Below are 15,700 nucleotides of genomic sequence, written 5' to 3' on the forward strand. Positions count from 1 at the left end.
ACACTTTCAGGAAAGTCGTAGTCAGGACCCAGGAGGTATGGATCAGTAGGAAATGTAGGGGCACACGCATCGGCCTGTTGTGGGGTGGGACGTGGGTGGTGGGATAGCATTAGGAGATATACTTAATGTAAATGACGAGTTAATGCATGAAGCACTCCAACATGGCACATGTATACATATGTAACACACCTGCGAGTTGTGTACATGTATCCTAGAACTTAACGTATAATATAAAAAAAAAAGAATGAAATCATGTCCTCTTCAGCAACATGGATACAGCTGGAAGCCATTACCCTAAGCCGATTAACACAGTAACAGAAAGCCAAATACTGCATGTTATCACTTATAACTGGGACCTAAACATTGGATACACATAGACACAAAGATGGGAATGGCAGACACTGAGGACTCCAAAAAGGGATGTGATGGAGGGAGGGGGAAAGGATGGAAAAGCTACCTATTAGGTACTGTGTTCACTACCTGGACTAGGAGCCCAAACTTCAGCATCATGCGATATACTCATGTAACAAACCTGCACATGTACCCTCTGAATCAAAAATTTAACAAATAATATTTTTAAAAAAGAGAAAAAAAGAAATAAAGCCATGCACCTACAGCCATCTGATCCTCAACAATGTTGACAAAAATAAGCAATGGGAAAAGGACTCCCTATACAATAAATAGTACTGGGAAAACTGGGTGACCATATGCAAAAGAGTGCAACTGGACCCTGACTTTTCACCATATAACAATTAAGTTAAGATGGATTAAAGGGGCCGGGCACGGTGGCTCACGCTTGTAATCCCAGCACTTTGGGAGGCCGAGGTGGGCAGATCACGAGGTTAGAAGTTCGAGACCATCCTGGCTAATATGGTGAAACCCCGTCTCTACTAAAAATACAAAAAATTAGCTGGGCATGGTGGTGGGCACCTGTAGTCCCGGCTACTCAGGAGGGTGAGGCAGGAGAATGGCATGAACCTGGGAGGCTGAGCTTGCAGTGAGCCAACATCAAAAAAAAAAAAAAAAAAAAAGACAAGATCGATTAAAGGTTTAAATGTAAGACCTGAAACTATAAGAATCCTAGATGAAAACCTAGGAAACATGGTGATTTACATCAGCCTTGAGAAAGAATTTATAACTAAGTCCTCAAAAGCAATTGCAAAAAAGTAAAAATTCACAAGTGGGACTTAATTAAACTGCTTCTGTACAGCAAAAGAAACTATGAGCAAAGTAAACAGACAACCTACAGAATGGAAGAAAATATTCATAAACTATGCATCTGACAAAGGTCTAATATCCAGAATTCCTAAAGAAATTAAACAATTCATTTTTTTATTATACTTCAAGTTCGGAGATACATGTGCAGAAAGTGCAGGTTTGTTACATTGGTATACATGTGCCATGGTGGTTTGCTGCACCCATCAACCCATCATCTACATTAGGTATTTCTCCTAATGCTATCCCTCCCCTAACCCCCCATGCCAGATAGGTCCCTGTGTGTGATGTTCCCCTCCCTGTGTCCATGTGTTCTCATTGTTCCACTCCCACTTATGAGTGAGAACAAGTGGTGTTTGGTTTTCTGTTCTTGTGTTAGTTTGCTGAGAATGATGGTTTCCAGCTTCATCCATGTCCCTGCAAAGGACATGACCTCATCCTCTTTTATGGCTGTATAGTGTTCCATGGTGTATATGTGCCACAGTTTCTTTATCTAATCTATCATTGATGGGCATTTGGGTTGGCTCCAAGTCTTCTATTGTGAACAGTGCTGCAATGAACATACATGTGCATGTGTCTTTATAGTAGAATGATTTATAATCCTTTGGGTATATACCCAGTAATGGGATTGCTGGGTCAAATGGTATTTCTGGTTCTAGACCCTCGAGGAATTGCCACACTGCCTTCCACAATGGTTGAATTAATTTGCAATCCCACCAACAGTGTAAAAGCATTCCTATTTCTCCACATCCTCTCCAGCATCTGTGGTTTCCTGACTTTTTAATGATTGCCATTCTAACTGGCATGAGATGGTATCTCATTGCGGTTTTGGTTTGCATTTCTCTAATGACCAGTGATGATGAGCTTTTTTTGCTGTTTTTTTGGCTGCATAAATGTCTTCTTTTGAGAAGTGTCTGTGCATATCCTTTGCCCACTTTTTGATGGGGTTGTTTTTTTCTTGTGAATTTGTTTAGGTTCTTTGTAGATTCTCGATATTAGCCCTTTGTCAGACGGATAGATCGCAAAAATTTTCTCCCATTCTGTAGGTTGCCTTTTCACTCTGATGATAGTTTCTTTTGCTCTGCAGAAACTCTTTAGTTTAGTCAGATTCCATTTGTCAACTTTGGCTTTTGTTGCCATTGCTTTTGACGTTTTGGACATGAAGTCCTTGCCCATGCCTATGTCCTGAATGGTATTGCCTAGGTTTTCTTCCAGGCTTTTTATGGTTTTACATCCTAAGTTTAAGTTTTTAATCCATCTTGAAATAATTTTTGTGTAAGGTTTAAGGAAGGGTCCAGTTTCAGTTTTCTGCATATGGCTAGCCAGTTTTCCCAACACCATATATTAAATAGGGAACCCTTTCCCCATTGCTTGTTTTTGTCAGGTTTGTCAAAGATCAGATAATTGTAGATAAGTGGTGTTATTTCTGAGGCCTCTGTTCTGTTCCATTGGTCTGTATATCTGTTTTGGTACCAGTACCATGCTGTTTTGGGTACTGTAGCCTTGTAGTGTAGTTTGAAGTCAGGTAGCATGATGCCTCCAGCTTTGTTCTTTTTGCTTAGGATTGCCTTGGCAATGGGGGCTCTTTTTTTATTCCATATGAAATTTAAAGTAGTTTTTTCTAATTCTGTGAAGAAAGTCAATGGTAGCTTGATGGGAATAGCATTGAATCTATAAATTACTTTGGGCAGTACGGCCATTTTTACTATATTGATTCTTCCTATCCATGAGCATGGAATTTTTTTCCATTTCTTTGTGTCCTCTTTCATTTTGTTGAGCAGTGGCTTGTAGTTCTCCTTGTAGAGGTCCTTCACATCCCTTGTAAGCAGTATTCCTAGGTATTTTATTTTCTTTGTAGCAATTGTGAATGGGAGTTCACTCATGATTTGGCTTTCTGTTTCTCTATTATTGGTGTGTAGGAATGCTTGTGATTTTTGCACATTGATTTTGTATCCTGAGACTTTGCTGAAGTTGCTTATCAGCTTAGGGAGATTTTGGACTGAGATGATGGGGTTTTCTAAATATACAGTCATGTCATCTGCAAACAGAGACAATTTGACTTCCTCTCTTCCTATTTGAATACCCTTTATTTCTTTATCTTACCTGGCCAGAACTTCCAATACAAGCGAAAAACAAACAACCCCATTAAAGACACAGACACTTCTCTAAAGAAGACATATGAGCAGCCAAAAAATATTTTTAAAAATGCTCAACATCACTAATGAGAAATGTGAATCAAAACTACATCTCACACGAGTCAGAATGGCTACTATTAAAAAGTTTCAAAGCAACATATGCTGACTAAGCTGCAGGAAAAAAACATAATGTGTATACATTGTTTGTGGAAATGTAAATTAGTTCCGCCACTGTGGAAAGCAGTTTGGAGATTTCTCAAAGAACTTAAAATAGAACTACTATTTGACCCAGCAATCCCAATATTAGCTATGTATCAAAAAGAAAATAAGTTGTTCTACCAAAAAGACACCTCTACTCATACATTCATCACAGCACTATTCGCAATAGCAAAGACATGGCATCAACCTTGGTGCCCATCAATGGTGGACTGGATAAAGAAAATGTGATACATATACACAGTGGAATATTAGGCAGCTATAAAAAAATAAAGAAATCATGTTCTTTGCAGCAACATGGATGAATTGGGAGGCAATAATCCTAAGCAAATTAACACAGCAACAGAAAACCAAATACCACATGTTCTCACTTATAAGTGGGAACTACATGTTGGATACTTATGGACATAAATATGGGAACAATAGACACTGGGGAGTACTAGAGGGGTAGGTAGAGATATGAGTAAGCATTGGAAATTTGACTAATATATACCATACTCACTACCTGAGTGGCAGAATCATTTGTATCCAAACCCTCAGCATCACACAATACACCAGTGTAAAAAACCTGCATACGTACCTGAATCTAAAATAAAAGTTGAAATTATAAAAAGAGGAAAAAAAGAATGCTCATGCACAGATATGCATGTAAAAATGCCAGGGAGGGTTAATTCATAGCAACAGTTGCTATTTAACCTACTTTACTTGAGGTTGGCAAAGCAATCATTTTTTAAATATTAATTTCTGTTTAGTACAGATTGTCCTTGGTCAGGGCTCCTAAACAGAGTGCAAAGTTCTGATTGTGTAATTACATACTATTGTAGGGTGAAAGAGAATTGGTAAACAGGCTCCTGCTGTGACTATAGTACTAGACTGAAGTAGGACTAAAATTGCTCTAGGACTTTCTCTGGTAGAGAAGGTAGACCTATCAATGGGGGAAAAAGTCATAACTAACATGATGTAGAATTTTTTTAAATTGTCATGTATATGAATTGAGAAAAAAAGTCATGCTATGCATATTATGAGACCAGTTTCCCCAATGGAATAAAATAAAGTACTTGAACAGCTGCCATATTAGCATCTGTTTGTCCATATCATCATCCAGTTACTAGAAAGACATAATTCCCAGTCTTCACTCAATATATAGATGGAAGTGGTTTTTATGGTAAATAAAATTAGATTTGCAATAAGACAAAAGTAATGATTCAGGGCTTGGTTAATGTTAAGTTTAAATGTACATATCATGTTGAGAATTTTCTTTGAACATGTAACAAAAAAAAAGTGCTACTGAATGAACATTATTGCAATGTAGTAAAGCAGAATGCAAATTCCTTGAGGTCAGCATTCAAGTCTGTTTTCCTCGCAGCGGTGCCCTCACACCTAGCATACTGCCTGGCACACAGTAAATGCTCATTAAATATTTGTGAGGTACATGGACAGGGGAATGTGGTAGACAGCTGATGAAGCTTTTCTCCCACTGTTCCCCTAGGTGGATCATCCATAGTCAATTGATTCTGAACTCTGAGGTCCAAGTTCTGCCCTCCCCCTTCACTCTCCCCACAAGTGGGCGGGACAATCCTCTCTGGACTTGAGCACAGGGGGACGGGGGTGGTCAGAGAGAGGTAGGGGCACTCAGAGATCCAGCAGGTGCTGCACCATGAGTGTCTCTGTCCTGAGCCCCAGCAGACTCCTGGGTGATGTCTCTGGGATCCTCCAAGCGGCCTCCCTGCTCATTCTGCTTCTGCTGCTGATCAAGGCAGCTCAGCTCTACCTGCACAGGCAGTGGCTGCTCAAAGCCCTCCAGCAGTTCCCGTGCCCTCCCTCCCACTGGCTCTTCGGGCACATCCAGGAGGTAGGGAGGAACTCAATGGGGAAGTGGGAGGGCAAAGAGGGATGGGGCTCTGAGACCCTGGTCACAAAATCCATAGAGCAAAGCCTTGTTTTGTAACAAATGTGAGGACTCAAAGGAACACCCAGCCTACCTCTCTGGTCTCAGCTTTTCCCAGTCATGAGGAGCTCACTCCTCCCATGAAGCCCATCCTGCTGGTCCTCAGCTCTATCACCCATGCCCTCCTTCTGCAGATATCAAGTGTGTCTTGGCAGTCCTGCATGTGGAGGGCAATGCCTGATTGTCTCCAGACTGATTACCCCATAAGCCTTGATTTTTCTCAAAGAACAAGGCTTCTAGATGCTCTCTGCCCAGTCACTCAATGCCATCACTCTGCCTGGCCCTGTGTTTGCCAGGGAGCACAGACACCCATCTGAGGAATCCGTGCCATGAGGAGTTTATGGTCTGTGAAGAATACAGGCAGGAATTTGAGAAGGTGTCAGACTGCAGGAAAAGAGCTCACTCTGCTGGGGTGGATATCTGAGGCAGAGATCTGCTGGTATAGGGGACCAACTGGCTAAGTAAGTTTCCCCAAGACTCATGGAATTTCCACAACAGGTGATTTAGGATCTGAAAACCTGACAATTATGGGTACACATGAGGGGGGCAGCCTGCACAATGTCCTCCAGGTGAGGAGACTGGTATTTGAGTTGCACATTGAACAGGGTGTGTTGACCTCCTGGCTCTCCTCCCACACACCCGGACTGTGAGCTCCCTGGAGGTGAGCATGTCATCCCCTTCCTGTGCCCCGGCAATCAGCAAAATCCTGGCACAGCTTGATGATCAGCTCAGGTGTGTAGAGCAAGCTTGTCCAACCCACGCCCCATGGGGCTGCATGTAGCTCAGGATGGCTTTGAATGTGGCCCAACACAAATTCGTAAACTTTCTTAAAACATTATGAGATTATTTTGCAATTTTTTTTGAGTTCATCAGCTATCATTAGTGTTAGTGTATTTTATGCATGGCCCAAGACAATTATTTTTCTTCCAATGTGGCCTAGGAAAGCCAAAAGATTGGACATACCAGGTGTAGAGGAACAGAGGAAGAAGAGAAAGGAGCAGCAAGAGGGCTGAGGAGGGACACAGCCCATCCCCTGTGCACTGCTATCCCTACAAGGGGAGGGGGGCAGGTAGGAACAGAGCAGGTAAACGGCTGCATGGAGAGGGACTCACCAAGGTGCTATGAATTGAACACACTTAAGTAGAGATAGGGGTTGCAGGGAACTGAGGCCTATTGTTTCTCAGCAAAGGAGGCAACATAGTTCTCAGCAGAGCAGAACAAATGTGGGGACCTGCCAAAGTTCTAACCCTATATGGACTGGTCCCAATACCACTCTGCCTTCTTTCCCATTCTCCTCTTTTACCATATGTTACTCACTACCTCACTACCTGCCTCTGCATTTCAACCTTTAGGCCTCTGATCACACTATGCTTGCTACCCGGAATTATCTTCTCACGCATATCTATCGGTCAAGGCCCAGCACCAAGCTACCTCCTTCAAGAAGGCCTCCTGGGTCTCCCAGTAGTGAAAGGCTGACTCTTTTTTCCATGAGCTATCCTTCTCAAGAGGCCAGAGCAGTGTTAACTTGACTCAGTTATTGTTCTGCAGTGTCATAAGTGTGGGATTCTTCTGGGAGAGACCATCTCTGATTTATGTTTGTAACCCAATAGTCCCTCAGTAAATGATGACTCAGTGAGTGAGGAAGAGCTTTCTAATGTTCAGTTCTGAGTTAGGTCCCTCTTCAAAGCTTCCCCAGATGCTTGTCCTTCATTCCATATAGTGTCCATTATCCCCTACTGCACAGCCTCTAATCTTTCTTATCCCCCAACTAGACTGAAAATTCCACACAGATAAGGACCACAGCTGTGTCCTAACGCAGTGCCTGAGCCACACTGGGCACATAGTATGTGTGCAGTAAGCATGGGCTGAATGAAGGAGCCGACCCCACAGTAGGGCAAGCTGCCTCAGAGCTGGAGAATGTGATTATCAGAAGGAGGTGGGCAGATATTCGATACCTATGTGGTAGACAGTTGCTTTGAGTTACTAGAAGCAGTTGAAATAAAGAAGAGTTGGCTACATGGAACATCACTAGGACCCAATGTCTTTGAGGGTTCCAGATGAGATTAAAGCAAAGCTGAGTCTTGAAAGCTGAGGAGAGGTGGCTGCTCTGTGGCAGAGGGGAAGGGCATTCAAGGTAGAGAAAAGAGCAAGTGCCAGGGCCCAGAAGAGTGAGCAGGTGTAGCTGGTGTGTGAATCAGCAGCAGTGGTGGCATCGGCGTTGGAGCTGAAACAAACGGGTGATGGTGGAATTGCCAGCAGGGCTGGAGGCAAGAAAAGAGAAGTTGAAGCCAGAAAGCCAAGGGCTTTGTGATCCACATCGAAGAGTTTAGAAAGATGACTGCAGGCATCAGGGAGCTCATAATTCGTTGATAAGTGAAAATGAGAATAAGAAACCCAAATCTCAAAATTATTGTCCAACACCAGCACCATATGCATATACTCAGACTCCATCCCATAAATCTGTACATATTCAACATGTAGAATACTATTTTGCACACAATTTTATAGTTAATCTTTTTTTGCTTACGAATACACATCCCAAATTCTATTTTATCTTAACAAATATTTACCGTATATGCTGGGATAATATTGAAAATATAACAAGTATGATTATATAAAGTCATTGTGTAATTTAAAATGTTTACATTAATTCATTTTATTCTCTAGATATACTAAATGATTTTACAAACCTACTTATCAACTAATACGAGTTATACACATTGCCCATGGAAATTGTTGTATTTATGACTTCCAGAGATGTTACACAACATGAAGACAATGGCTGACTTAAATTTCTGCTGGCAGCATTGAGCGAGGGCTCATAGCGTTTGGCCTAAGGTCAAGTTCTGGGGAGAGAGCAAGAATCTGGATCACAGCTCAGGTCATCAGAAACAGATCTAAATCCCTAACCTGCGCTACATGGCTCCTGTAGTTGTCCTGCCCTTCACTCCTGCTGCAAAGACTAGAAGTAAATGAAAGTGTTCATCTGTCTACCCTTGTTGACAGTTCCAACAGGACCAGGAGCTACAACGGATTCAGAAATGGGTGGAGACATTCCCAAGTGCCTGTCCTCATTGGCTATGGGGAGGCAAAGTTCGTGTCCAGCTCCATGACCCTGAGTATATGAAGGTGATTCTGGGGAGATCAGGTGAGATCGAACCCCCATCCCAACTGCAATGTGTCTTCCCTCTTGACACATGCTCCTGGGTCTGTAAAATTCCAGAAGAGAGTGGCTGTTCAAACATCAATATCTGAAACCTCTCCCACGCATCCACCAAGCCCACCATGCCCAGGCTGTAGTCAAAAATAGTTACTGAACTCTGAATGTTTAAAACAATATGTGGGGCTGAATTTTCTATTCTTTTTTCTATTTCTCTATTAAGAAAATTGAGGTTTTCTGAAATGTAAATTGTCCCAGATCTGTAAAACAAATTTCATACCCACATTGACTTGGGTTTCAAAGCTCTAATTGTTGCCTGTCCTGGTCAGGAGGTGACTAGGAAATCATCAATGTAGAAAAACCCATGGCTCTATGTTATTCATTGTCATTGAAGACCTAGCCTATGTTTCTCACCAATTCACCTTCCTAACCCTCTGGGTGTTTTCCTGCTGGAACACTGAGTCTGTCTTCCTGAGCCCACACTGACCTTCAGGACAGAAATAGAAGTGGATGGGAGTCAAGTGGGAGGTGACATGGGTCAAACTGCCAACTGACAGACACCAAGAATTGATGCAGCCTCTGAGACTGCCTTCTTAGTAACTCCTAGTTTCCTATAAAGCCCTTTCTTGCCTTTCAGACCCGAAATCCCATGGTTCCTACAGATTCCTGGCTCCATGGATTGGTATGTGTGCAAACTAGGACTGCAGCCCACTCCCTAGTCAGGTTTGAGTTATTTATTTGGCTCAGAGAGAACAACAGATTAGGGGCCACCACTATCATGACCTCATCCCCAAATCAAGCCTCATTTCCTTCTTCTAACAAGACCCTCACCCCTTCCTAATGCTGGTACAAACCTTCCTGAGGCTCAGCTTCTTCTATTTCATGTCTCAGTTCTCTCCACACATCCTTGGCCTCACATTTATTTTACATCTGCCCACAACCATTTTCAAGCTTTATCTCACAGCTGTCATAATCACATACATGTAGCAGCTCAATCAGAATATTCACATGCCTGAAATATACCTCCTTTTCCTGCATTTGCCCATGACATGGCTTCTTCTGGATAGTTCTCCCCTTGAGAAGCCACCTTTCTCCCTCCCAAATTGTCACCAGTCATCCCAAGCTCCTTGAAGCCCCTGACACACACACACACACACACACACACATTCATGTCTCTCTTAGGGTACGGCTTGCTCCTGTTGAATGGGCAGACATGGTTCCAGCATCGACGGATGCTGACCCCAGCCTTCCACTATGACATCCTGAAGCCCTATGTGGGGCTCATGGCAGACTCTGTACGAGTGATGCTGGTGAGTCCATGTCTCTCTCCTCTCCCCACACCCACTCACAGCACACACTCTCACCAACTCCACTCTCAACCCTGTGTCACACAGGCAGACATAGACATAGACACATGGAAAAACACTCTCAGGTCATTGCTGTGAGAGTAGAGGGTTCCCCAGAGTTGTATAAGGTAGAACACCCAGGCATCAGGTCATATCCACGCTTTGTTCCCCACCATAGGAATAGAGATTCATGGTGAACACAAGGCCCTTCTCCTCCCACTTTGGAACCTTCAGCACAAGGGACTGGAGGAGTATGCAATGTTGCTGGACAGTAGGACTTCCTATGCTGGCTGGCCTGGGCAATGGCAGCTTCAGTGGCAGCATGGACAGGCCAAGATGTCACCCACCCAGGCTCTGGCCTGGGGCCCCAGGTTTCTGCATGGATTTAAGCCACCCTGGGAAGGAAATGAACACCAGGTCTATGTTCTCAGAGCGATAACTGCCATAGATAGCATCATCTCCAGTCAGGACTCTGATTTCTCACCCAACTGTGCCTAGCACATTTTGATGAATGGAAAAGAATTGAAGTCCCTGTTTTCTCTACAACAGAGTGCCCATTCTGGCCCCTCAAGCTATCTTTGGCACTGAAACTTTCCTACTAGTCCCTCAGAACTAGCTCAGCTCTCAGAACACTGAAGAGTCCCCCATTATTTATCCCAGAACAACAATAGCAACACAATTTTCGCCACCAAATGTCCTAACTGAATCTCAAAATTCAATACTTAATCCATGCTATTGTGAGAGGATCTGTTGAATGTTGTATTAAAAGTGTGTGAGAATTAGGTGTCAGTTTACCAACACTGGCTTTACACTCTCAGTTTCTACAATGCATCTGCTCTGTAAAGTGAGGAATCCCAACCAAGATATCTGCAAGCTACAGGAAAAAACAGGATATCTGCAGGTACATGAAAAAGCCAGGCCTTATTAGCAAAGCACTTCTTGGAGATTAAGAAGGTCCATGCCCCCTCCCACCACAGGACAAATGGGAAGAGCTCCTTGGCCAGGATTCCCCTCTGGAGGTCTTTCAGCACGTCTCCTTGATGACCCTGGACACCATCATGAAGTGTGCCTTCAGCCATCAGGGCAGCATCCAGGTGGACAGGTCAGTGACAACCCTCCAGCTGCAGGGCCCTTGTTCTTATCAAGTGGAGTGCACATACCTGAGGGGCAGGTGGGGCAGCGTGAAGGCTCACCGCCACACAAAGGAAGAGTCAGTCCCTGACCAAACTCTAATTCCAGTCCAGACCAAACAAAGTCTCAGGAACAGATGCCTAATTCCTAGCACAGGTGGACCCTGGATGTTCATACCATCTGATAAAGGCCAAAGGATAATAGGGCTGTAAGATAGAAGAAACATTGCCTCAAGGCTGCTTGTCCCCATTATCTGAGACTGCCTCCTCTCAGACCCCATTCTACTTCCGGGTAATGGGCCCACCCCTACTGCGGTCTCTTCTTCATACTCTCCCTCAGGAATTCTCAGTCCTACATCCAGGCCATTAGTGACCTGAACAACCTGGTTTTTTCCCGTGTGAGGAATGCCTTTCACCAGAATGACACCATCTACAGCCTGACCTCTGCTGGCCGCTGGACACACCGCGCCTGCCAGCTGGCCCATCAGCACACAGGTTCTGTCTCTTCCTCTTGTCTCCCAGCCTTTCCCAGGCACAGCGAAAGAACTTGCCCTGACTCCTCAGCCAGAGAAGGCCCCTAGTAACCCTGCAGAACGCAGAACACACTCAGCCTGGGGAATTCCCTTGCTCAGGGGCTGGGAGCTGAGATGTGAGGGGCCAGATTCTGTGCCTTGGTTTATCAATGTCCCCACATGGAGATAACTGAATGAGACCCTGTCCAAACAGCATTCAAGCGGAGCCTCCATGAACTGTGCCACTGGTGGGAGGGGTGCCCTGCCTCACACAGTACTAGAGCTTCCACCCCTGACCCTGCACCCACACTCACATTCATGCTGAGATCTACCAGGCACCCACACTGGGGCAGTTGGGCAGCTAGGCCTCCTGGGGGCTGCTGACGGTCTCAGCTCTGCCTGGTAACCATTGTTCTGGTACAGACCAAGTGATCCAACTGAGGAAGGCTCAACTACAGAAGGAGGGGGAGCTGGAGAAGATCAAGAGGAAGAGGCACTTGGATTTTCTGGACATCCTCCTCTTGGCCAAAGTGAGTATGTGTAGGAGAGGCCTGAGTCTTTGCCCAGAAGTACAGAGCAAGAGACAAGCCCTGCACTTTCACCACGGTCTTCCCAGATGGAGAATGGGAGCATCTTGTCAGACAAGGACCTCCGTGCTGAGGTGGACACGTTCATGTTTGAGGGCCACGACACCACAGCCAGTGGGATCTCCTGGATCCTCTATGCTCTGGCCACACACCCCAAGCATCAGGAGAGGTGCCGGGAGGAGATCCATGGCCTCCTGGGTGATGGAGCCTCCATCACCTGGTGAGTGAGGGCTCAAAAGATGGGGTTCCCTGCCTTCTCCACAGGGGAAGCCCCTGGTCTGCCCAGGCCTTGCTGATGTTCAGGATGGGCTTGTTTCAGGAACCACCTGGACCAGATGCCCTACACCACCATGTGCATTAAGGAGGCACTGAGACTCTACCCACCAGTGCCAGGCATTGGCAGAGAGCTCAGCACTCCCGTCACCTTCCCTGATGGGCGCTCCTTGCCCAAAGGTATGAAGTTCCCCCACCCTCTCACCTAAACTCTCCACGGGGACATGTGGAGGGTGAGAAATCCATGTGTGCATCAGAGTTCTGCACATCTCTGGGTCTCCCTTTTGTTCTAAAAAAATCAAAAACATACTTTGTACTTGGGATAAAGAATTTGAAAAGTCTGGCCGAGAGCTTGAACCCACCAAAAGTTCAAGAAATAATTGCTAATCTCTGAATGTGGCCTTGGGTCAGTAACTGTAAAATTCTATTCCCTGAGATGTGCAGGGCTGGAAAGAGAATCAGACAAGGGCAGAGAGGGATGTGTTTCTTTCCTCATGGGGTCAGTGCAAAAGAGGCTTATCAGGAATTTCATTTCCTGGGTCAGCTGTTGTCCAGTCTCTGAGGAACCCTCAGGTTGATGGCAGAGAGAAAGTGATGACCAGATCTGGGGACACCAAGGTGCAACTCCCTGGGTTCTGGTCCCAGTCCTGCCATAACCTAGTTGTGTGAACATAGACATGACAATTGGTCTCTCTGAGATTCAGGTATCTCCCCTGAAAACTGAGAGCAAAAGAATGTCTTCCTTGGAGCATTGTTGTATTGAGTGAGTTCATGTATATTCTCCAATGACCCTTGGAGGATATTTGATGAATGTGAAATGTCACTGGACTTACTCTAAAGAGTAATGCTCTGATTCTTTCTTGCTTCTCATTCCTGCATAAATGGTTGTCTATTCATCATCTGAACTCACATGCTTTGTCAAGCCTAACCCACCTGCGTAATGGCAGAATCATCCTAGTCAAAGTGACAATTTATAGAAAGTAGGTGTTTTGGGCCTTCTTTTGCCCCTGCAGGCTGAAGTACCAGGCCACCCCATGCAAATGATCGGTCTTCTCTCTCTTTCCAACCTGCACCACAGGTATCATGGTCTTCCTCTCCATTTATGGCCTTCACCACAACCCAAAAGTGTGGCCCAACCCAGAGGTATGTGGTCCTTGAGAGGAGGAAATGGGGTGATCTCTCAAGACCAATACCTTCTCCTGCTTCCACCTCTGGGAGTCCTGTCCCCCATAGGTGGCAAGTAGGTGCTGGATCCTTAACTATCCTGGCTCTGGTGCTCTCTCTGCAGGTGTTTGACCCTTCCCGTTTTGCACCGGGTTCTGCTCAACACAGCCACGCTTTCCTGCCCTTCTCAGGAGGATCAAGGTGAGACGTCCTGTGTGGTAATTCGAATAGAGGAATGAGGGAAGTCTCTGGTCAACCCTCTGATCTTTGTCAGCCTGATATTCATATGTGGCATCTTCAGGTGTGCTCTTAAATATTGGTATTTGTGGGAAAGTCAGGCACCTGGTGTGGGCGTCTCTGTGTACAAAAGGAAGGTGGCATTCAGAGCACCCCATGGAGACTTTGCTCCTTCTGCTTCTTCAAATGGGCAGCCTGAATTGACTGTCAGTGCATGTTCCAAACTTCAGTATATTCATGTATTTTCCTCACTTTAAGGATATGAATTCTCAAAATTAGATATTCTCCAGTAAATTCAACTTCAGCTGTTTGCTTTTCTCAGTTGTCAGGAATAGTAAACTGTAGATTTCTCTCCCCCCACACATCCTCAATGCAGCACACTACCTTCCCCATTTAATTCACTAGTCTGTCATAGAGATGAATCACTGAAGTCTTTGCATCTGTTTATAATACAGATGACCTGCAAGTCCTACCTTTCAAGTCATATAAGGGAGAGGTTAAGGTAGCCCTTTGAAGAAAGTTTTACAACAGTGTGTGTCATATCATACATTTTTCTGTCTTGCCCAATGAAATTTTTACTGCATTATATAGTGTTCACATATTTACATCTATTTTCCCATTTGACAAATTCTGTACATGCCTTGAGATCTTTATACCATAGTCCTATAATCCGCTTAGCCCAATATTGGCCAAAAACATAAAAATGTGTACAGTACACTGTCTTGGAGAGAAAAACCCAATAATTATCATATAACACACAACATTTGAAGGCTCCTGGTATGTAAAATATAAAATACACTTGAAATTGCTTTTGAACTGGAGAGGAAAACTCCAGAATGGCTGCGGTGGAGATCATTGTGGCATCAGGAATCATCCTGTGACATACACACAGGCAAAAACGATATAAATTCTTAGTAGAAACAAAGTTTGTTCAAAGAAATAATTATGTGACTTTTTGAAACGGCGAGTCCACTTACACAGAACAGGCTTTAAGAAAAAGCTTCCTCCTGAAACTCCTTCTCCAGCACTGGTCTGTCTATCCCAGCATGAGAAAGTCCTCCTAAACATTGCCTGCAAATCATGTCGCTGCCACTAGAGAACCGGAGAGCATTCCTAAGGTCCATTTCTAGCTCAGAATTAATATTTACTCTCAGTGTATTTCATTCTATTTTATTCATTTTAAAACTTAACATCATTCAAATATAAAAGTATTTCTTAAGCTACCTCTCTGGGTCAAGTCCTATGCAGCATGATGAGAAAACAGAGATAAAAGGTACAAAAATGTGTTGTACAGAAATATATCCTGTGCTCCAGACACACATCGTTCCATCAACCATCCTTTCACTCATTCACTCACTGAGTGGCGTGTTGAGTGTCCCTGTCCCTGGTGCTGTCCTTGGCACTGGACTGTGAGTGTTCATGGATAAATCATGAATGCTACCTGGGGGCCTGGGAGGGAGAGGCCCAGCTGGCAGGGAGTGAGAGGCAGCTGGGATCTGACTTTAGCCTTGAGGATGTGGCAGGCAGAGGTGGAGGGAGGACATTCTGAGCCATCTCCACATGAACAGGGCCAGGACGTGGGCTGGACAGGTAAAATGTGGGTGAGGCAAGAGCCCATGGAGGGCTTATCTGCCAGCTGAGGCATTGGGATGCTGTCCCACCTGTGATGAAGAGCGTGGGAGGGTCTGAGCTGGGCTGTGGCTTCAGTGTGCTGGGAGGGGAAGCAGAAAACCATAAAGTCCAGGCAAGAAGACTGAGGAAGGGCAAGGAAGGATGT

The 15,700-nt window shown here is 44.7% G+C and overlaps 1 protein-coding gene across 1 annotated transcript in view; it reads left to right on the top strand.

The window, feature by feature from the left end:
• The window catches only part of CYP4A11 (cytochrome P450 family 4 subfamily A member 11), a 94,388-nt gene that overhangs the window by 76,933 nt on the left and 1,755 nt on the right, over positions 1-15,700 (top strand). The window contains exons 2-11 of the mRNA XM_055093318.2: positions 8,521-8,662; positions 9,312-9,356; positions 9,857-9,984; positions 10,998-11,122; positions 11,491-11,645; positions 12,086-12,192; positions 12,279-12,469; positions 12,569-12,702; positions 13,601-13,665; positions 13,811-13,887. Coding sequence (XP_054949293.1) covers positions 8,638-8,662; positions 9,312-9,356; positions 9,857-9,984; positions 10,998-11,122; positions 11,491-11,645; positions 12,086-12,192; positions 12,279-12,469; positions 12,569-12,702; positions 13,601-13,665; positions 13,811-13,887 — 1,052 coding nt within the window. The 5' untranslated portion in view covers positions 8,521-8,637. The remainder of the gene's footprint in view (positions 1-8,520; positions 8,663-9,311; positions 9,357-9,856; positions 9,985-10,997; positions 11,123-11,490; positions 11,646-12,085; positions 12,193-12,278; positions 12,470-12,568; positions 12,703-13,600; positions 13,666-13,810; positions 13,888-15,700) is intronic.

The sequence above is a fragment of the Pan paniscus genome, chromosome 1, assembly GCF_029289425.2.
Source record: "Pan paniscus chromosome 1, NHGRI_mPanPan1-v2.0_pri, whole genome shotgun sequence".
Classification (NCBI taxonomy): domain Eukaryota; kingdom Metazoa; phylum Chordata; class Mammalia; order Primates; family Hominidae; genus Pan; species Pan paniscus.